Source organism: Canis aureus, chromosome 18, assembly GCF_053574225.1.
Source record: "Canis aureus isolate CA01 chromosome 18, VMU_Caureus_v.1.0, whole genome shotgun sequence".
In the NCBI taxonomy this organism is placed as follows: domain Eukaryota; kingdom Metazoa; phylum Chordata; class Mammalia; order Carnivora; family Canidae; genus Canis; species Canis aureus.
The window spans coordinates 192,284-214,949 of record NC_135628.1 but is presented as its reverse complement, the minus strand read 5'-3'; the positions used below and the strand labels follow the sequence as shown (position 1 = coordinate 214,949).

At 44.5% G+C, this 22,666-nt stretch overlaps 1 protein-coding gene across 3 annotated transcripts in view; it reads right to left on the bottom strand.

The window, feature by feature from the left end:
• The window catches only part of SLC13A1 (solute carrier family 13 member 1), a 105,136-nt gene extending 97,328 nt beyond the window's left edge, over window positions 1-7,808 (bottom strand). For all 3 annotated transcript variants that reach the window (XM_077855958.1, XM_077855957.1, XM_077855956.1), the window contains exon 1: window positions 7,651-7,808. In XM_077855958.1, the coding sequence (XP_077712084.1) occupies window positions 7,651-7,749 (99 nt within the window). In that variant the 5' untranslated portion in view covers window positions 7,750-7,808. The remainder of the gene's footprint in view (window positions 1-7,650) is intronic.
• Between the last annotated feature and the right edge of the window lie 14,858 nt (window positions 7,809-22,666).

Genomic DNA, 22,666 nt, shown 5'->3' with positions numbered 1-22,666 from the left:
TGATGGGGTGATGGGGATGATGGGGATGATGGAATGATGAGAGTGATGGGGGTGATGGGGTGATGGGGTGATGGGGATGATAGGGTGATGGGGTGATGGGGATGATAGGGTGATGGGGATGATGGGGTGATGGGGTGATAGGGATGATGGGATGATGGGGTGATGGGGTGATGGGGGTGATGGGGTGATAGGGTGATGGGGATGATGGGGTGATGGGGACGATGGGGGTGATGGGGTGATGGGGATGATGGGGTGATGGGGGTGATGGGGATGATGGGGTGATGGGATGATCGGGATGATGAGGATGATGGGGGTGATGGGGTGATGGGGATGATAGGATGATGGGGATGATGGGGATGATGGGGATGATGGGAGTGATGGGGTGATGGGGATGATAGGGTGATGGGGATGATGGGGATGATGGGGTGATGGGGATGATGGGGGTGATGGGGTGATGGGGATGATGGGGATGATGGGGTGATGGGGGTGATGGGGTGATGGGGATGATGGGGGTGATGGGGTGATGGGGATGATGGGGATGATGGGGGTGATGGGGTGATGGGGTGATGGGGATGATGGGGTGATGGGGGTGATGGGGGTGATGGGATGATGGGGTGATGGGGATGATGGGGATGATGGGGGTGATGGGGGTGATGGGATGATGGGGTGATGGGGATGATGGGGATGATGGGGATGATGGGGGTGATGGGGTGATGGGGTGATGGGGATGATAGGGTAATGGGGATGATGGGGTGATGGGGTGATGGGGTGATGGGATGATGGGGATGATGAGGATGATGGGGGTGATGGGGTGATGGGGGTGATGGGGTGATGGGATGATGGGGGTGATGGGGTGATGGGGATGATGCGGATGATGGGATGATGGGGATGCTACTGAGGATTTCTCAGGTTGCTGTGAGGCGTAGACTGCACGGTCACCTTTATTACTGTTGCCAAGCCAGGCATAAAAATGGACCTCCTCGTCTACCAGCACTTGCTGCGTCCCCTTGCTACACTTCCACTCTATCTGAAGTCCCTTCCTTTCCCCATCTTTCTTCTCCTGTGCCCTATCTTTGCCTCTGAGGCTGGGGAAGCTCCCCATCCTTCTGTGGGGACAGGTCATCCTTCTGCAGGGACAGGCCATCTTTCTGTGGGGACAGGCCATCAGCCCCCACCCCAGCATCGCTCTGCAATGGCCGACGTCTCCAAGGCCTATAGGCCCGGGGGAAGCACACTGTCCCCAGGCCTGGGCCGGGTGCAAGGGAGCGCCGAAAGGACTTGAGGCCACAGCCACAGCCCCCTTGTCCAGGACAGAGTGAGGGAGAGGGCGCCCCAGGACCAGGGTGGAGGATGCACCCCCAAGACTCCAGGCGGCCGCCCAGGGACTTCATCCAGGGAGATGATGCTGGTGTGGGAGCTGTGAACGCGGGACCAGGTGCTGGGCTGGCGGGCTGGTTGTTAGGGCAAATGCATGGCAAGATCTTAAAGGCCCATCAGTGTAGACACGGCTTGTGTAGACACTTTTTCCCCTGTAGGCAAAGGGAAATCACCGAAGAAGTTGGACCAGGGGCGCAATAGGACCAGGTTGATATTTTGGAAGTAGCACTTGGGCAGGAGGCCTGGGGGAGAAGACTGTGAAATGGTCCATGGGAAAGAGAGGGGGCGGCCCGAGGAAAGCAGGGCCGGGGGAAGGCAGATGACGGAGCAGATGGCTCAGCGTGGAGCGCCGCCTTGGGCCCAGGGCGTGATCCTGGGGACCCGGGGTCAGGGCCCACGTTGCTCCCTGCAGGGAGCCTGCTCCTCCCTCTGCCTGGGTCTCTGCCTCTCCCTGTCTACCATGAATAAATAAATAAAAATCTTTAAAAAATAAAAGCAGATGGGAGGGGGTTGGATTTTGGAGATGAGGCAACATAGCCCGATGACCTGAAGCACCTGAGATGACACAGGTTTCAGCCCTGGGAATGGGGTGAAGGCCAGCAGGTTCTCTGAGATAAAGAAAGGAGCAGCAGGTGGTGGGCAATGGGACTGGGTGTGGCTGGGGACGTGGAGGGGCTAGATGGAGGAGGATGACTCCCCGGAGATTAACTACCTTTTAATCACACGTCTAGACACAAATGATTTGTTTAAATCACTTGGCACATATTTATATACAACCTTGTTTTGTGATTAATATTTGCCATAGCGTAGGTGGCAACTGTGCAAGCTACTTGGAAGCTGAAGCATTCCTTTACACTTACGCTAATATCCCACAGTTCACTTAGCGCAGCACTTTGGGCTTAGCAAGTTCTCATAAGATATTCGTGGAGAATATACACCAAATCTGGATTTCTTGGTTTTGCTCATCGACCACATTACTATTACCATGATTTCTCTTTTTTCTTTTTCCTCGCCCTCCATCATTCTGACGCTCTTTTGTGGCTAAAATGCTTACTTTCTTGGAGTTTACAGCATTTCCCCCCTTATCTTAAATCCCTACCATATTTTAAAAGAACATTTAAAACAATATCAATTATTTCTGTTAATATGCTTATTTGACTTGTCCCTTTCAAAGTTCATTATGTTTTGCTTGGAATTCCTCCCTTTCCTCTTCTTTCACTTGTAGTCTTTTTAAATTCTATCCCCTTCATTTTCATTTTCTCTGTCAGACTTCCCTCCTTTTAGTACATTCTTTATCACTTACAGGTTTGCATTTCTCTATGAGCACAATATTTCTCCCAGATTTTTTTTAGATTTGGCACCATAAGTCTCTCATTATAGATCATTTCTTCTATTTATTATTTCTATCATAACTTTGAAATTCATGATATGGGGACATCTGAGTGGCTCAAGTCATGATCCCCGGGTCCTAGGATAGAGCCCCACATTAGGCTCCCTGCTCAGGGATAGATAGAGCCCCAGCTGATCAGGGAGCCTGCTTCTCCCTCTCCCTCCTTCTCATGCGGTCTCTCACTGACTGTCTCTCAAATAAATACATCTTTTTTAAAAAAAAAAGGAAATTCATAATGAAACAGATGAATATATTGTGAAGGAAACACAGGTAGCACGTGACAGCTGCAGAAATACCACTGACCCTTCATGCTGTGGTTCCTCCCTCCCTCACCAGCGCTGTGCCTGTGCACTCATGCTCTGCTGTGCTGACGCTCCTGTTCTCTCTTCAAGTCTCTCCTCATGTAAAATATTTTGCAGAGAAATCCTGATGTATCTGAGAAATAACTGAAATCTGGTTTTGGTTTTACAACCAATCAACTGAGGCAAGCAGCTCAATATCCGTGTGTCTGTTTCCCTTCCCCTTATCTCGGGAAGGGGTCCTAGAGCACCTGGGTGGCTCAGTCAGTTAAGCAGCTTGAGGGTCAGACTTTTGGTTTTGGCTCAGGTCAAGAGCTCAGGGTCCTGAGATGGACTGGGCGTGGGGTTCTCTCAGGACAAAATCTGCTTGCAATTCCCTCTCCCTCCCCCTTCACTTATGCTCACATGTGCGTGTGCGTTCTCTCTCTCTCTCAAATAAAAAAATAAAATCTATAAAAAGGAGGGTCCTAATTAGAGACAAATCAGGGATAAGCCAGACAGAGTGAGACATACCTGGAAGAAATGCACTATACACACAGAAAATATTATTGCTCAATTTTACCACTTACAGCTCCTCAAAAAACCCGGGCCTTCTTTCTATCTCTTTGTTTTATTAATAGAGAGACAAAGAAAAGCCAATAATTGAAAAAAATGAGAAAAGACATAGTACAGAGTACTGAGAAGAGCAAAAATTAACAAGATACTTGAAATAGTAAAAAAAAAAAAAGAAAGTTGCAAGAGGATATCGTTGGAACTATGGCATGTACTCTAGGCCAATTTTAACTTTTTTTCTGGGAATACTTAAGAAACTTCCTCTCCAAAGTGAGAAAAATTCAGTGCAATTATAAATTTCATTCAATTATTTACATTAGTAGGAATAATATTACAGGCTTGTTTAATTGATCACTAACAACTACTTGGAGAAAGACTAAGACTACCTCTGTGCTTATGTGACAATAAAAAAGACAGCATTCCTGATGTTTTAGTGTGAAGCAATGAGAAAACAGGATTCCTTTAGTAAAGTGATATTTATCCCAACGTATTACGAGTATACATATCACAACACCGTGGAAGCCATAAACACATAGATATTCAGTTGTGGTTGAAATCTCGGCTCTAGAGTTAGACAGATGCTGATCAGAAACATCTATATACCACATTTTGGCAAGGTATTTACTTGTTTACATCTCTGCTTCTATCTGCAACATTGGACTAATAATAATAATACCCAATTTATAAGGATTAAATTAGAGCTTCTGTTTGACTTATGCCTGGGAGCATATTCTTCTTTGCTATAAAATATTTCCAGGAAAACACTGAAAACCACAATCTTAAAATTTCTTCCAACTAGAAGATAGGAAGATGCCAACCTAATGCTGTGATCCTGGTGGACATCTGGGCACAGGTGTGAAGGGGGGCAGCATATTCTGACAAGCCCACGTGACCTACGTGTGCAGCTGGGACTCTGGGACTTTCAGCAAATGGCACAGACGACTGCTGCTTCGGTGCAGGCCCCTCCCTGTGGTTAGAATCACGGCAATGATCTACCTTCAAGACGTTGGGTAGCATGAGGTCAACTGAGGAAATGGCTGAGATATACCTCGCCTGGGGTTTGACCCATCCGAAGTATTAACTCAGAGAAACACCCGAGCTATTGATAGCGACTCTCCAGTCACACTTTATCTAACTGTGCAAAATAGGGGGTCAATCTTCAAAAGTATAAGTACGGAAAAGACATAACTACTGCTTAAGCATGAGCTCTGAGTTCTGACAGAATGTGGGTTTAAGTCCAGTTCCTACAGTATTTGGGTGGGCGACGTTTGTTGGGTCACATATCTGTGAGCATCAATTGTGATGATACGATATACGTGATTGTCTTATGATTAGTGATGAAGGTTAAATAAGATAATCACGTAGGATGCCGAGTGGAGAGGTGCGCTCTGCGAAGGGTTCCCTTCTCCTTCACTCTGAGTAATTCACCATAAAACCACGGAGGGCTTCTTATCGTTGACGCCACATTTCTGAACTGAGATGGAACTAAAGTAAGGGGTAAGGCCAGTCCATAGAAACAACCCAATAATCGGTAGAAAATGGGGAAAAAGTCAGTCAGTAATTCATTATTCATCCTACATTGTGTAGATTTACTGTGTCTTTACAAATCAAAATTGATTTTTTTGTTTTGTCTGGATTCTTTAGTCGTTCTATTACTGAGTGTTTAGAAGCACTGAGTTCTCTAGTTCAGTAACCTAAAAGTCATAATAGGTTGATTTGCATCCTTGTCTCAGTAGCCTCTACTTTAGGTTCATACCCTCCAAAGGCCCATATTCTTTGGAAAAAAAAAAAAAGTTCTGCTTTCATTGTAAGGAAGAGTTAAAATAATATTCTTTGAGTTTATTCAGCAGTTGATTGAATGATTGAATATGCATTTGAAGCAGCCAAAAATGAAATCATGTTATTGTACTAGGAAAAAACCCTCACATTAACATTGATTGAGTTTTAACAAATGAGCTGATTAGCGGAAACGGAAAGAGGAACACAGTTCGTCAAATGCAACTTGGTGCCAGGTCTCTGGTCTCTCCACAGGCCTAACGTACTCGTATCATAACACCTTGGGGAAAAAATCAGTGACTGCATTTCTTGGCAAGAATACACTTTCTGATTAATGAATCATGCGCTGAAACCACCGCTTTTTATTTATTTGGTTGTTCTCCCTTTCAAAGAATTTATATTCACTGTCTCTGAAAATTATGGAAGATCATCAAAGTGTCATGTATGAGTACGTCAAAGGAGCAGCACAGAAGATACGCAGCCGCAGCCTAAGCTTGCATCGACTTGTTTGGTTTCTCATTTTCTCCGCCATAAGTAAGGACTCACACTGAAGCTAACCAGAAATATTAAAATATAGCAAGGTCCGGGTATGAACCAGGATGCAGTCATAGTAGAATGGTAGTAGTCACCAGATCGGGGGGAGCCCCAGGCCCAGGGCAGATAAAAGGGAACCACCACACATGCTAGCCAGAGGAACAGGTCTACAAAGGGGGCTTGGGCCGAGCATGTGGATGAGAGCCCTGTGTCGTCTAGTGGCCGCCAGAGACTCCTAGAGGAGTCCTCAGAAGTAGCTAGATTAGGAAGGGAAGACGGGGAGAGGGGAAGATTAGCCCCACAAAATTGGAAAAACAAAACCAACCAAACCAAAACAATGGACTGTGCCTGTTGCTATCACTAGACATTCTTTAGGGCTGTGAGGGTTCAGAAGGATGTTTGACCAGAAAGGGGTGGGGAAGGTCCCTTCTCCAACAGGGAACTGTGAGACATTAGTGGGAAGAGAGGCCCAGCCAGGGGCGCCGCTAGAGCTGGTGGTTGGTAGGTAGCCAGGGCAGCAGGGGCCAGTCCCTTCTCCAACTACCTTGGTAGCCTTTCCATTAGCTCACATGAATTCCTTCAGAGTCCCAGCCCAGGGGCGGACTGCCGAGGCGGCTGAGGATCCCCTGTATTGTGATTACTGTGATGCTATTTTAACCCAGACTGGTAAAACCTTGGTTGATGCTTGTTGGAGAAGAACATCAGAAAGGCACCATGGGACGGTGGGAATCGCTCCAGCTGTGGGTCAACACATTTAGGGAGACTCTTGCAGCCCAACTTACTGTGTGCCAGCCGCGCTCCAAGGAAGTGAGAACTTCCTTGAACTTATGCATTTAATTCTCACAACAAGCCTGTTTCTATCCCAATCTTACATATAAGAAAATAGAAGCATAGGGAAGTTAGCTGGTGTGCCCGGGTCCCTCAGCTTGTGTACAAGTGGTGGACCTGGGACCTGACGCAGAAAGCCTAGCTCCAGGGGTTGTCCTCGTGCCAATTGACAGTCATCATGCTCATGCCTGGCACAAAGAATGCTCACTGTTTGCTGATTCAAATCATTTTACCATGGAATTAAAAATGTCTTGGGTTTATTGTTCCGGACTAGTAGACTATTACTTTAAAGTAAACAGAAAAATGCTTATAAGGACGCCAAAATGAAATAACATCTCAGATGATCAGAACATGGTGCAATAACTTAATTTTCTGATTAACCAAGGAAAATTGCTTCGTGCTTTCAATGCTGTCTCATCCCATAAGGAAACTATATTTCTCGGGGGTTTGGGGGCCCACACCAGCCAGGGAGCTGACATGTAAATTAGTCTGTGCTAGACCCTGGGGCTCCCGGTTGCTTTTCCAGCTCTTCCCCGTATCGCACGGCTGCCAGGGCGCGGGGCACGGATTGGTGCTAATCCAGGATCTCCTTGGAGATTGATGACCGGAATGGGAAGGTCCCAAGCGATGTGCTGCTTTTGCTCTTCCTCTCAACTACTTGCCAGGCAGAGAACAATTCTGACTGAGTATGTTATTTAATTATTCTAGTTAGTCATACTGAGAATCGATCAACATTAACCACGAAAAAGGAGAAAAACACAATGTATGACCATCGTGACTTCAGCTGGAAGCAGCACCTTCCCTTCAGCTCTGAACCGGGCCGTCACACAGAAACAATAAGGGACAACGAAATAACCCAGGAAAGCCATCAGCCTCCTCTCCAGGTTCACTCACCTTGGTGCGAACGATGATTGGCAGCGGCAGTAAAACCAACGGAGGGAGAACTATAAGGAGAAACCGGCGATAAACTAAAATATAACTGAAGACTTTCATTGTCCCGAGCAGGAGCCTTTGACAGTGCTCTCCTCAAAATAAGGCAGACGTTAAATAACCAATGTGGATTAATATTTCTCCAGCCCATCATCACCATTTCCTGCGCTAGACGGATCAACATGAGTTAAAATTAAATCTTGATTTTTATTGTTTTACTGTCACAATTAACATGGAGAGATAAGCCCAAGAGTGTTTGCAAGAAATCACATGCTACTTGCTGGTGCGGCTTTTTGAAAGACAGAGCTGTCCTTCCTTTATTTAATTTGTTCACATTGGCTAGAACACTTACTGGCCGTATCTAGGGGAAGGCAGCCTTGGGAGGTAAATTGGGTCTGTCTACACTGCGGCCCCTCTGCCCCTCTTGACGTTCCCTGACTCTCGGTCTCTGCACTTGGGTGGTACCTTGGGCGTCTCTACCGGCTGCCTCCGGTGCGCTTGCAGGGTGTGAATTGAAATAGCAATCCCCGTACTAGGAGCTTCATGTATGGCAGCGTAAAAGGTAAGGGTCTTGGTACAGGTGGATTTTTCTAGGGCTTCTCAGATAACGCACTGAGCCAGCCCTCGACACTGCCTACGGGAAGCCTGGCTCAGAGAGGAGCTCCTGACCTCTCTCATTCAGGAATTCTCGGCTCTCGTTCAAGAGGTGGATGACACGGCTCCTGCTGTTGAGCAGCATTTCCTCCCCAGTACCACTCTCAGCTGCAAAATGATTTATTCACCATTTAAAAGCCAAGTTCTGTGTATTTCTTGAACCCTATTGCCTCTTTTGACAGCAAACCAAAAGTTACCATCAAGCCTTTTTATTTTATTTAAGATTTTATTTATTTATTCATGAGAGACACAGAGAGAGGCAGAGACTGAGGCAGAAGCAGGCTCTGTGCAGGGAGCCCGACATGGGACTCGATCTGGGGTCTCCAGGATCACGCCCTGGGCTGAAGGCAGGCACTAAACCGCTGAGCCACCCAGGGATCCCCTATCAAGCCTTTTCAAACCCTCCTTGGTTCTACTCCTTCAGGATTGAGCTGACGCTCTTGTGCTGATATGGACTAGATAATTAACGGGAAATCTGCACAGAGATGAGTCATGGGGGCCACCCACGGGGTGAGTCCGGGGAGGGGGTGTACGTGTGTATAAGCACAAATGTGAAGATGGGGATGTTTATGATAGTGATATGGGGGATATATTTTAATAATTATATTATATATATTAATTATCATATACTTTATATAATTAATTAATAATATAAGTAATATTAATATATTTTAATACATTTAATAAGGACTCTGGTTTGTTTCTCATTATAATGTAAATTAATAACCCAATATACTTCAACTAAACAACTACTAAGCACCCAGTCCTAGGTGTCAACAGAACACATTTCTTTCTGTAATTTATAGTCACTTTCTCTTGGCATAAATAACCTTGCTCCGATGCAGTCTCTAGTTGGCTTTGAGACCTTATTTCTGATTCCACACTAATGGAACTCTGCTTTCTTTTCCTACAAAGAAAATAATTCTTTCGCCAACACTTAATTTTTTTTAAATGTAGGTGAAGAAGCATTTTTTTCCCCTCTAACTGTCTAAATTTCTAAAGATACATAACACATAGTGATTCAGGGATATCAGCAGAGTAAATAGGAAAAAAGTCTCCAAACCAGAAAAGTCACATTATATCTTGAATTTCTCAGGTGAAAAAAAAAAAAAAAAAGACGGTAATTACAAATGATAGTAATAAATAGTGATCAATAATACTAAAAACACGTTAAAGGAACAGAGTTACTCAAGGCCGTCTCAACACTTCTTTTTTTCCTATGTAACACCCTGTACAGTTCACTGGATGCTTTTTTTTTTTTTTTTAAGAAACCATTTCTGTTCTTAAATTCCCTTAGGCCACCTGGTGAGACCATTTGAGCCCCACTTTCTTACCTTAGAGGATTTTACTTTATGAGATGACACCCAAAATGAGAAGGAATTTGTGTGACAGTTAACAGAAATGAGGGGACAGTGGCACCCAACCCAGACAGGGATGAAGGGAAAACTCGACGTCGCTCGGTGCCTCCCTGCCGCCTTCTCTCTCCTGCTGCTGTTCTCACCAGGCTGGGGCTGCAGGGCGGTCCTGTGGGCGGAGGCCGGGCCCCCCCAGGGTTCTGCAGGCGCCCTTGATGCTAATGGTTCGGCCTTTCCCTTGTGTCTAGCCGGTCTCCGTGCCCCCCACGTGGATCAGGGGGCTGCGGGGATGATTCACGCCCAGCATGCGTGTGCGGCACCCTCTCCCCCCAGTCACCAGGGCACGACCCTCTTAATGGGAGACTCTGGGCCCCTTAGAAACATATCTGAGGGTGCCCCTCAAGCCACATCGCATTGCCACCTAGGCCTGCCATCGTCACACTGCACCTGCCTCCTTGGCACCTAAGCAAGAAAAACATGAGTCTCGCTTAATACATCACAGCTGTGCTGTTTTACCTGTTTGACCTAAGATGAATTACACCATGTGCAATCATGGATTAATTCATTTAAAACATGCTCTTTACAAATATAAGACTATTATAAACATTATTCACTCATTTACAGTTGTCTGCTTTGTGCCGGGGAGTTTACTCACCACTGCATTTAATCTTCAAAACCCGATACAAGGTATTGATATGGTAGGTATCGTTATAATTAGTTCTCTTTTATAGATTTGGAAACTGAAATTCAGAGGCCAAATAAAATGTCCCAGGTACTCTGTGATATTATGATGATTTAAATCCAGTTCTTTCTGGCTCCGAAGGCAATGATTTTCGTGTGTGTGCTAGTCATATGTCTACTATAATGACTGTCAACGTGACACTCAACACCAAATCATCCGATCTAGCATTTGTACAAAGGCACGATTCGGTCAGCTTAGAAGTCGTAGCTCTAGGGTTTGCTTTTTTTTTTTATGTTTCTTGAGCCTTAGGAATGAACAAGACACGTGAAACTCAGGTTCAAGTATATGGGGAAAGAAAGCCCCCTTCCTTATGTGCTCTGAGTAGCTTCGTAAAGAGGTTAGACTGTCCAGGATAAGTAAATAAATAAGTTGTGTAGACAATCACCCTGAAGGGAGTGGAAACCAGCTTCTAGGTGGCTATCCTACATGCTTCCCCCAGCCTTGTTCTCTGGGTGTCCCTTATGCCACGTTTGCTCCCAAATTGGTGCTTTGCTTCAGGCCTTTCCCTCTTCCGAGAATAAGCTTCCCTTATCTATTTTTAAATCCCACCAATCCTTGAAGTGTGACTTGTCGACTCATCTCAAATCTGCAGCCTTCTGTAGACCCATCCTGGCAGTTCCTGACTCTCCATGCACCCACCCAAGAGTCTTACTGGGCCAGCTACATCCAAATAACCTGGAGCGCCTGACAAAGGTACAGATTTCCTGCCCTGTTGTGGCTTTATGTTTAGTTGGCTCCCTGCGTACTTTTCATGCACATTCATATTTGAGAACCATTGACTTAGTATCTGTAAGATATTTTCTGGCCTGGAGCAAACTGACTTACATTACTTACTCTTTCGATAATACATGTCAATCCTAAATCCTCAGTAAGACTGCAAACTCTTTGAGCACAGGGGACATGAATTCATTTCCCTTATGTCTCCAACAAGGTGCTAGGGACAAGTGAACGCTCCGTGAGAACTTTCTCTAAGCTTAACTACAAATATGGATAAATGGGAACCACTTAGCCTCATTGCTGACACAGGATGGTTTATTTATTTATTTTTTTTTAATTTTTTTTTAATTTTTATTTATTTATGATAGTCACACAGAGAGAGAGAGAGAGGCAGAGACACAGGCAGAGGGAGAAGCAGGCTCCATGCACCGGGAGCCCGACGTGGGATTCGATCCCGGGTCTCCGGGTTCGTGCCCTGGGCCAAAGGCAGGCGCCAAACCGCCGCGCCATCCAGGGATCCCGAGGATGGTTTATAAGAGCAGTTCTTCAACAGAGTGTTAAGTTTGCCAAGAGATGTGGCTTGTTTAATGGGGGAATATTTGCTCCGTTGCAAATGTACCCATAAATGCTTGGATAAGAAAGTGTCTGTACTCAGTATAGACTTCGACAAGGAAAAAATAATGCTTTTATGGTGTGTTCCTATTTTCATTCTTAGAAATTTTAGAGTTCAAAGTGCATGATGGCACCTTTAGTTGACTGCTGTTCTTGAGACTATCGACTCAAGGAATATAGGTCGAATTGTCTCCTCACAGTCATTTGTTTCTAAGCTTCACCTAATCCCTAATTCTGACACTGACTCATGGTGCGTCTCCATTTATATGTTCTGGTTACAGTATAAATTCCATAACTGCCACACATTGCACTGTGAAGGGTTTACTCCCTGGTGCCATATGTGAACTGTGCCCCCAAACCTTTTTAGATGCTGTGGAAACTAAGGTAATTTGTTCCTTCCTAAGTGGCATCTAAAGATCATTTTCCCTAGTAATTTTTAATATTTTCAATTTCCTCTGGCCCTTTTTTATTCTGTAAGATGATGAATTCTCTTGATGAAAATGAAACATACAGATAATGTATATAGTATAATTTCCAGGCCCACATCAATTAACTGTGCCAGTTCTAATTTTTGTTTCCTGATATAAGGAATAAAGTCATTATCTGGGAAGGAAAATCTACCCTAGAAACTCCAGATTTCCCATGCAACGGCTAAATACCTACATTGGTACACTGATTATTAACTACAACTTCACTAATCATTCCTCCACTGTCATGAAGTAAATGGTTGACTGAACAGTGAAGATTGAACTGTGTCCTGTGAGGTGAGGACCTGAAGTCCCATAAACTGAGAAGCAAAGCACATTCCAAAAAGAGGACCAATTCCCAGCAAAAAAAAGCAGTTGCCAAAATACCTTAGTGCTCCAGACCAGACACAACTGGTCACACCCTCTACTGAGGAGGGAGGAATGTGTTTCCTTGACCAAGGCTGACCATATGTCTTTATCTTGGGCTCTCTGGGAGATAAGAGGGAAACATTGGGGGATGGAGGGAGGAAGAGGGAAGTGTTGAGAAGAAAGAAAGAGGAGAAAGGACTTTCTAGAATACTTAGCGTAACCATCAGAGAAGAAAGGTGAATTGTCTAGAACTCTGTTTACTGCCCCCTGCCCGTCCCTCCCTGCCCTGCCAATCCCCTTACGTAACAGTCATGTTCCAGCAGTCTGCACACATGAGATGGTATTGTCACCCTCGTGATACTCTGTAGGGTATCCAGAGGTGAGCCCAGGACTCCTGGGTGTAGCAGGAGTCGGGATCTGGATGGGAAAGCAGACCAGGGCTTACTTGGGCTGCTCTGGTTAAAGAAGGGTCGCGTATGATGGATTCCAGGACTCTCGGCCATAAAGCTGAGGAACCACAGAAGCACCACATGACCCCAGCTGATCCACGAGTCCAGGCTTCTCGTCGAGTCAGAAGGATTTCTTAGGGTTCAAAGCAGGCGGTCAGAAACTGCCTTGGGGTATAGCTAGAGAAACCAGTTTAAAGAAACCAGTGAGGTAACAATTTTTCCCCTGGTTATCTCCATTCTGCTACGAATTCACTATTGCTCCACAGCCTCGTGTCTGTTTTTTTTTTTTTTTTTTTTCTCTCTCTCAGAAAAAAACATTGGTATTTCTCCCACCATTTTTAGCACCAAAAATATTGCCCATTTAAGCTTGGAACATCTCCTGTCCTTGATGACAGTGAAATGAGAAAGGGTTAACATAGCTCCTAACGGTGATTTCATTTCAAGTGTAGTAAGCGGCACTGACATGATGCAGCTTACTATCAAGCTGACCCATCTTCCTTGGGAGTTATTTTTTGCCCAAGTGTAGGATATTTCACAATATGTCATTAACGTGAACACAGGAAGTTAGCCAGGCTGACCTGTTGCAGTAATTTTCTGTTGGCATAGCTACAGCATTCACTGGTCTTCACCCCATGGCTTTTGTTGTTTGGGTTTGGCAGTTTTGGGTTCAAAGTGGTTGCTTATAGAAAAAATTCATTGTTTAGAGGAAGTTAATATGTGCCTTGTACCAACTGAAGACCTTATGAAGAAACATAACCAACATTTATTCCGACAAGTTATTTATGTTTACGTTTTCGTCCATTTTTTTAAACCACAGATTCACAGAGGTACATTTTCAGAACAACATTTTCCTCTCATTTATAGGAGTGTGCAGTTAAACCACATTCACGTACAGACCATGAGGACACAGCTTAATTTAGGTGTTTGGCCTGGATAGGATAAGCATGATATAAAATAACAGTGGTGAGTAGTTTGAATTCTGGGAGATTTTAAAAGAAATGAGGCTAATAAAATGGACCCTTCTAGTGAGTGAATTGATGTGAATAAGATACTGTGCCTCCGCAAGAGCTTACGTCAAATGGGGAAGACACCATGCACATGGTGAAGACCGTCTCATGGCTCAGAGCGTGAGACTCACGCTGTGGGAGGGCGACTACCGCCGACTGGTCTGTTGTCTTTCACAACAGCCTCCGTGTTCATAGTCCCTAAAATAACTACTTAGAAATTCTCACAGCAAGAGTCCTGACCTAACGTGGTTTCCTTTACATTTGGAGAATCATAGTATCTCTGGTTTGGAAAATTGTTTAGGCCCCTGTGACACACCGGTGCAGAAAAAAATCCCTTGTTTGCTTGTTCATCTGAGCCCATTTTACGAAGTAGATAGGTTCTACAAATATGTATTATATCTGGATTATTACTGCAAGTTTTAAAGTTCCTTCCATTTTTCGGCTCTTTCAAGACCTTAGCTATAGTCTCCTACCATCTTTCCTCCGTGCCTGGTTACTGCTCTGTGGCCGTTCCCCAAATAGATAAGGCTTCCGGCTTCATAATAAGGCTTGTAGGCCTCATTACTCTCCCTTTAAAAATTAAGGATTTATATGATTTCATGGCTCTTACATTCTATATTTCTAAAACTGACTTCTATTCAAATAATTTCTTTTCAGTATATACATTAAAATTTTTCTTTCAAAAAATACAATATTCTCAAAATTTTCTAGAAAAATGTACAGATTTCTTTTGGTGTGGTTTCTCCTAAAAGTGAAACAAAACAAAACAAACTCTTAACAATACAAAAGAAACTATCCAAAGTCAATCGAAACAAATAGCCAAGAGATTTGCTACCTAAAATGGCTTTGGACAAACTTATTGCCATATAGAACCTCAAGAAATCCAATCTAGATAGTATAAAATAAATGTTCAGATGATTTTATACAGAATCATTCATCTTTCCATAGACCCAGCAGCTTGCTGTGATCACTCACCCCGGAAGATGGTTCATAGACACTGAGTAAACTGTCTCCCACAATTGACTTCATTGTCACATGTTTTCACTAATTATCTGGCAGCCAGCGGTCTGTCCAAGAATGTGCACTTTGAATTTGAGTGAAAGCACAAGTAGTTGAGACTGACTTGGAAGTAGTGAAAATTGAGGAAAAAATAAAACTACTCTGATGAAGGTGAGGAAGATAACTCAATGGGGAAAGAAGAGTCTTTTCACTAAATAGTGCTGGGACAACTGTACATCCACATGCAAAACATTGAAGTTGCACCCCTGCCTCACACTATATACAAAAATTAATTCAAAATGGATCAAAGAACTAAATGTAAGAGCTAAAACTATAGAATTTCTAGAAGAAACATTAGTTTAAATATTTGTGACCTTAGATTTGGCATTGTTTTTTTTTTTTAATTTTCATTCATTTACCCATTCATTCATTCATCCATTCATTCGTGGTGTTGTCGTTGGCTTTATCTAGTCTATTTTTTATTTATTTTTTTTCTAGTCTATTTTTTAATTGAGATATAAGCGACTTATCATATTAGTTTCAGGTGTACAGCGTAATGGTTTGGGATATTTGTATCTTTGAGAAATAGTCACCAGAGTCTAGTTAAAATCCATCACCACACAGTTACAAAATTTTTTCCCTTGTGATTAGAACTTCTAAGATCCACTCTCTTAGTAACTTTTAAATGTACAATGTGGTCCATTACATGCCCTTAGCTTATTTATTTTATAATTGGAAATTTGTATCTTTTGACCACCTTCACCCACTTCTACAACCCTTGACACCTCTGGCATTGTTTTGTTTAGACATGATACCAAAAACCAGAGAAAACCTAGACAAATTGGGTTTCATCAAAATTAAAAACTTCTGTGCTCCAAAGACACTGTCAAGAAAGTGAAAACACAGCCTACAAAATGAGACAGAATATTTACAAATCATATATCTGGTAAGGGTGTGGTACTTAGAATTTATTTTTAAAAATTACAACTCAATAATAAAAAGATAAATAATACATTTTTTAAATGGGCAAGAGGCTTCAATAGACATTTCTATTAAAAAGATACACAAATGGCCAATATGTTTACAAAAAGATGCTCAAGAGGGATCCTTGGGTGGTGCAGCGGTTTGGCGCCTGCCTTTAGGCCCAGGGCGCGATCCTGGAGACCCGGGATCGAATCCCACGTCGGGCTCCCGGTGCATGGAGCCTGCTTCTCCCTCTGCCTGTGTCTCTGCGCCTCTCTCTCTCTCTGTGTGACTATCATAAATAAATAAAAATTAAAAAAGAAAAAAAGATGCTCAAGATTATTGGTCGCCGAAGCAATGCAAATCAAACGATAATGGAGTATTACTGCAAACTCACTGGGGTGGCTACAATAAACAACAATAACATCAATAACAATAAACAATAAACATCTAACAAATGTTGGCAAGGACTTGGGAACTGAACCCTATACGTGATGGTCCAAACATAAAATTGTGCAGAAGTTTTGAAAAACAATTCTGAAGTTCCTCAAGTGTTAAACATCCAGTGGCCTTACGACCCAGCAATTCCACACTGAGGTACACACCCAAGTGAAACAAACACTTGCGCATGAGTCTTTATAAGAGCATTTTTTACAGGATTTCTGAAAAGTGGAAACAATTCAAAAGTCCACTAAATGATGAGTGGATAGACCATGGAATGTCCGTACAATGGAATATTAATAAGCCACAAAATAGAATGAAATCCCGAAATATGCTAGGACACGGACAAACCTGGATAACATCCCGCCAAGTAAAGAAGCCAGATACAAAAGGCTACGTATTTTATACAATAACCTGCATCCGAAATGCCCAGGATAGGCAAATCCACAGACAGAAAGTAGGTGAGTGGTTGCCAAGAGTTGGAGAAACGGGAGAATGGGGATTAACTACTAAGGGCAATGGGGCTTCTATTTTGGTTATGAAAATATGCTGAAATTGGCAGTGATAATTGTACAACTTTGTGGAAAAACTACTGAATTGCACACTTTAAGAGTGAACATTATGGCATGTGAATCACATCTCAATTCAAGAAAAAAGTAAAGTGACTCGAAATTACGTAATAAATGTGAAAATTACTTGAAAAGCACTTTGTCAGCAGTTCTCAGACGTTCAGCCTCAGAACTCCTCTGTACTCTTACCTCAACGTTTTCTCACATGCTGTTAGAAAATAAAACTGAGAAAAATTTTAAATGTTTAGCAATTTGTTTAAAGCCAAAAGTAATAACCCCATTATAGGCTAACGTCAATAATACATTTTAAGAAGCCTGAATTTACTCTTAAAAAAAAAAAATAAACGGTGAGAATGGCGATATTGTTTCACATTTTTGCAAATCTCTTTAGAGCCTGAAAACAGTTGGATTCTGCATTCCAACTCCTGGCCTACAGGCCGTGTTGCCTTGGGAAACGCCACTGGACACTGGTGAGGGAGCAAGGGAGGAAGGGAAAATAAGATCTTTGGCTGATTATGAAAATAGTTTTGTAGACCCACAGGAGTCCCTGTACCACATTTTGAGAAGCACTAACCTAAGCAGGCGGTAGACCATTGTTATTAGAAAGAAGTTTGCCTTCCATGCGAGGTAGGCAGTTAGAAGCATCCACCCAGTTTGGTGTTGATACAAACAACTGTTCACGCTCAGAGAAGACTGCTATTAAATAAGAAAATCATTAATTGTTGAATCCTAGACCGTGGACCGCTCTGTGTTCGCGATAACCACGAACGCAGGCTTCATTATGGATCGAGGTAGCCGGTGGAGCGGGAGCCACATATTTGATTGCTGAATCTGGACACTTTTGAGAACAAAAGGGATGTTCTCAATAATTACTCTGGGGCTATCCCAGGAAGATTGCATCATGGGGTCCCCTTTATTTTTATTTATTTTATTTTTTATTCATGAGAGAGAGAGAGAGGCAGAGACACAGGCAGAGGGAGAAGCAGGCTCTGTGTGGGGACCTGATGTGGGACTCGATCCCAGAACCTCGGGGTCACACCCTGGGCCAAAGGCAGATGCTAAACCACTGAGCGCCCCCCCCCCCCCAGGCATCCCTAGGTGAGGTCTCAAAGTAAAGATCTGGGATCTTTTAAGGGTCTGGGGAGAGGGTTCTCGTGAAAAAAAAAGAAGACTGACTTGAGTAGATTAGTTCATAGTACAGGATTTTAGAAATCCTGGGAGCTACCAGAATCCTAAGATGAACTAAAAAACTCACTAAGTGTCTTGAACACTGGATCTCTTTTTGAGTGTCAAAAATTAGTTTGCGTGACAAGACGGTCTCTAGGAGAGAAGTTTTATTTATGATTCTGATAGATTTGCTGATTCACAGGCTGCGGAGCTTCATCTCACCGAGAAAATAAAATGCAGTTGTGGTGAAAGTTACTGCGGAATTCACGCCCCTTCCATCCCGGAGGAGGAATTGCTTTCATTAAGGTCAGGGTCCTTCCCTGTACAGCAGATACAATAGCCCTCAAGCAGGGCTGCAGACCCACAAGCCTTTAGTTCAGGACTGCCAAGGATGAAGGGGAAGAAGAAGCGGAGGACCTGGGGGAGGCCGAGCGAAGGCCCACTAGGCCACAGAGCATCCGCAGGGCCAGTCTTTTGGTGTGACACGCCACAGGTCCCAGGGTGTCAGACTTCTCTGATTTTCTAAAAAGAAAAACCCTCACAAACCTAATCTTTTATGTGACATTTCCTGATATTTAAACGTTGGCAACCGATTCAGTGTGACACTAATGGAATTGAAGGCATGAATACGATCCCGTTTGTAGTTGTTCCTAAACCTCCGTCCTGCGGCCCAGGACAGACCTATGCCTTGCTCGTCCCATATCCCAGAGTGCGCGGATGACTCAGAACAAATCGTTACCATTAATTAAGAAAGAACGTCAAAGTCGGGTCTAACTGAGAGGTTGGAGTCATCCTTGTGTCCCAAGAGATGCACGTTTGCGGTGCGCGGTCCCCGAGCCATCTCTGACTACAGACGCGCGGCCTTCTGCTCAGGAGGGCACTAGCGGGTCACGACCCAGCAGGGACGTGAGCTAAACACACAGAAGCCACACTGCAGTGGGGCCTTCGGGCTCCTAACTCCGATCCTTGTGTCCAAGATGAGCAACTGGGCTTCACACTCAGAGCAGACTCCAGCCGCAGTCATGCTGGTGCTGCCTTTGTCCCCTCTCCATCCCACTGGATGTAGCATCGCGTCACGATGGGACATGCGAACAGCCCCACAGCATAGCCCGTGTCCACTCCTTACTGATAAATAATGCACATTAAGAGGAACCAAATAAACTACTGCTTTTTTTTTAAATATTTTTTTTTAATTTTTATTTATTTATGATAGTAACAGAGAGAGAGAGAGGCAGAGACACAGGCAGAGGGAGAAGCAGGCTCCATGCACCGGGAGCCCGACATGGGATTCGATCCCGGGTCTCCAGGATCGCACCCTGGGCCAAAGGCAGGCGCTAAACCGCTGCGCCACCCAGCGATCCCTAAACTACTGCTTTTTGTAGGGAGAAAGCTGCAGGGCTGACTTTGCCCGATGTCTGCCCCTGTGACCACCTCTGCGGGACAGTCTAGGGCCTCAAAGGCGACGCTCCCAGGATTCTGCTCCTTGGGGGGGTGGGGGGTGGGGGTGGTGCAAGGTAGGTCGGGGTCAGCGGCTGAGGCTGCCCCGCGGGAGGAGGGTCCGAACGAGGTGACCCATGAGATCACCCCACCTCCAGCGGCTTCGAGATCCGAAACGTCAGAGCCGAGCCACCCAGCTTAGCAAGAGAAGGGGAAAGGGGGGGACAAGGGAGAAAATAAACTGAAACCTCCGCTGTAGAATCATTTTCCGTGACTGAGTTTGGAGTGAACTCCCGCAGATGCCCGAATGAGCTCTTCGGGGGCTCTCCCTGGAACTCGGCAGAAACAGCAGCAAGCAAGGCCTGCAACTGGTTCGCTGCAGGGCCCTGTGACCTGGACCCCTACATGCAGGCCGCTGAGGGTAACTGGCAGTGGGCCCTGGAACCTGCTGGAAAGTGCTTCTGCTGGAAGGACCCAGGGCAGACCACTCATCAGCCCAAGGAAAGGGGTGCTGTGGGGACCAACCGCCCTGGCACAGCAGGGGCACTCTCCAACAGAAAGACAGAGATGCGGGATCCCCGGGGGGCTCAGGGGTTTAACCCCGCCTGCAGTCCAGGGCGTGATCCTGGGGAGCCGGGATAGAGTCCCACGTCGGGCTCCCTGCATGGAGCCTGCTTCTCCCTCTGCCTGGGTCTCTGCCTCTCTCTCTCTCTCTCTGTGTCTCATGAATAAATAAATAAAATCTTTTTAAAAAAAATCTTCCCCTTATCAGCTTCCCAGGTTGGAAGAGAGGAAGGGTTAGGTTATACTTAAACTCTACAGGTCTTGCTAAGATTTGGGTCAATGGAAGATTTAAAGCATAAAATCAACTTAAATAGATAAGCATTTAAGATTGCCAGTTCTGGCCACAGGTTTCAGGAGGAATTAGGACGGGGCCTTGTGATTTTTGAATTTTAATTATTTGAACTATCTCATTTCTCGACTGCGTGTTTTAATTTCTTCAGCTGTTAAGTTTCAGTGCTTTGTAATTTTTTAAATTTTCTCTCTGTTATGTTGTCCTATCTGTCCGTCTATCTATGTATCCATTCATCCATCCTTCCATTCCTTAAAACTAAATATCAAATTCCACTTTCTCTGGAAACATTGATTTTTTTTAGTGAAAGAGTAGATAGGGGAAAGAGAAAAGAAAGAGAAAGAAGATCAAGAAAAAGAGGCCAAAATACATCTTTCACTAGAAAATATGTGGTAGCATCATTCAAGGAATTTGTCAAACTTTCATTAAGTCTCTTTCATTTACGAGGCATTTTGCTCAGTGCTGGGGATACGAAGATGAAGAAGACCCAGTCATTGGTCCCCAACGGCACACAGCATAGGAAAGAGAAGCGGACTGTGTGAATAACGGCATGGAAGTATTTTAGAGACTGATGAAACCTCTTTAGGGGACAGTTTTTTGTTTTGTTTTGTTTTGTTTTGTTTTGTTGGTTTTTTTTTTTTTTTTTTTTTTTAGGGGACAGTTTTAAAACAAAAGAGTGAGTGGTTCGATCTGTTGGGGAATTTAAAAAAGGGGACAGAAATGAAGAAGACAACTGAACAGCTTCGTTAACTGCATAAATGTTTCCCAGAGAACATCCAGAGGAAGGACTTTACAGAAAGGAACAAAGACGTCAGGCGCCCTCGGTAGTGGAGGTGCTGAGGGGAGCACTTGGCTGGAGTAGGTGGGGTGTGAGTGGGGTGTTGAGGGGGGTGAAGCTGGATGAATTAAAAGGACTGGGTAAATTCATCATCTATTCGTGATATATAAAGTTTATATATAAAGTTTCTATCAAGCATCAGCGACTGTGCCGGCAGTGGGCATACAAGGGTAAATAGCACAGTTTTTGCCTTTGAAGGGCATACAGCCTGGGTGTAAGGCCCATGTCTACGCCATTTCTCTAATGTGATGAGTTTCAAAACAGAGACACGTAGGATGCACCTTGAAAGAAAGAGGGAAAACACGTAACTCTGCCAAGGGGATTGTGGGGAATAAAGGTCAGGGTGAGTTAGGACACGGAGAAGGAGAGGAGCGCTGTGTACTGGAGAGACAGAAGTGGAATTAGGAGCATTCCAAGCAAAGCGTAGAGCCCTAAAAACAGCCGCACATAGAGGGTCCTGCATGTTGTTTGCTGTACCTGGATCAGCGCCTGTGTGGGGAGAATTAGAGGGCACGAGGCTGGAGAAGCTGATGGAACCTAAATGATGATGAACCTGGAATAAACAAGTTAAAGAATCTGGACCTTGTTATGTAGGCAGTAGAGAGTCCTGAAGAAGCTTAAGTAGGGGAGTGCAATGATTGGGTTTACCGTTGAGAAAGATTACTTTGGGCTTATAAGGGGGCAAGAAAAAGAGTGGATTTTACTGAAAGAAACCAGATCACTCAGTAGTGATCCATGGAACCCTGAGGCAAGCTGAAGACCTAGCCTCTAGGCGACTTTGAAGAATGACACCCCGAATCGTGCTCAGAACTGGCTCCATCGGAGACGGCCGTCTCAAATGCCGCCTCTGGACACCCCAGTGACTCTGTTTCCAGAACCAGACTTCCGGCCACAATTGCCAGCAAAATGGAATGTACGTAGAGCTTCCTTCTTTCATTTACACACTTGGGAATCCAAGTGTTGCATGGATGAGCCTAAGTAATGGGGCCCAGTCCCCATGCCTGTGCCCTTGCTACCAAGAAGCCAGAGAACTAGATTTCTGGGATTTCTCTGGGAAGGCAGACTCCAAAACGTTGGCCATTCTCCAAGCACAGCAAGCCTGGCCCCAAGGTGCTGGATTCTCATGGCAGACGGCCATCCCACCTGGTCATCGAGTTAGAGTTGGAAGGAGGCAACCATGAGAAGAGTTGAAGACATTTTGCAGTGGTTCAGGTGATATCTGAACTTTGACACCAACAGTAGAAATGGAAAAAAGAGGAATCGAGACTAAATATGTGAGCTTTCAGGGGGTCGAATCTATTAAGATGGAAGACAGACTGGATTAAGGGATCTGGAGAAATA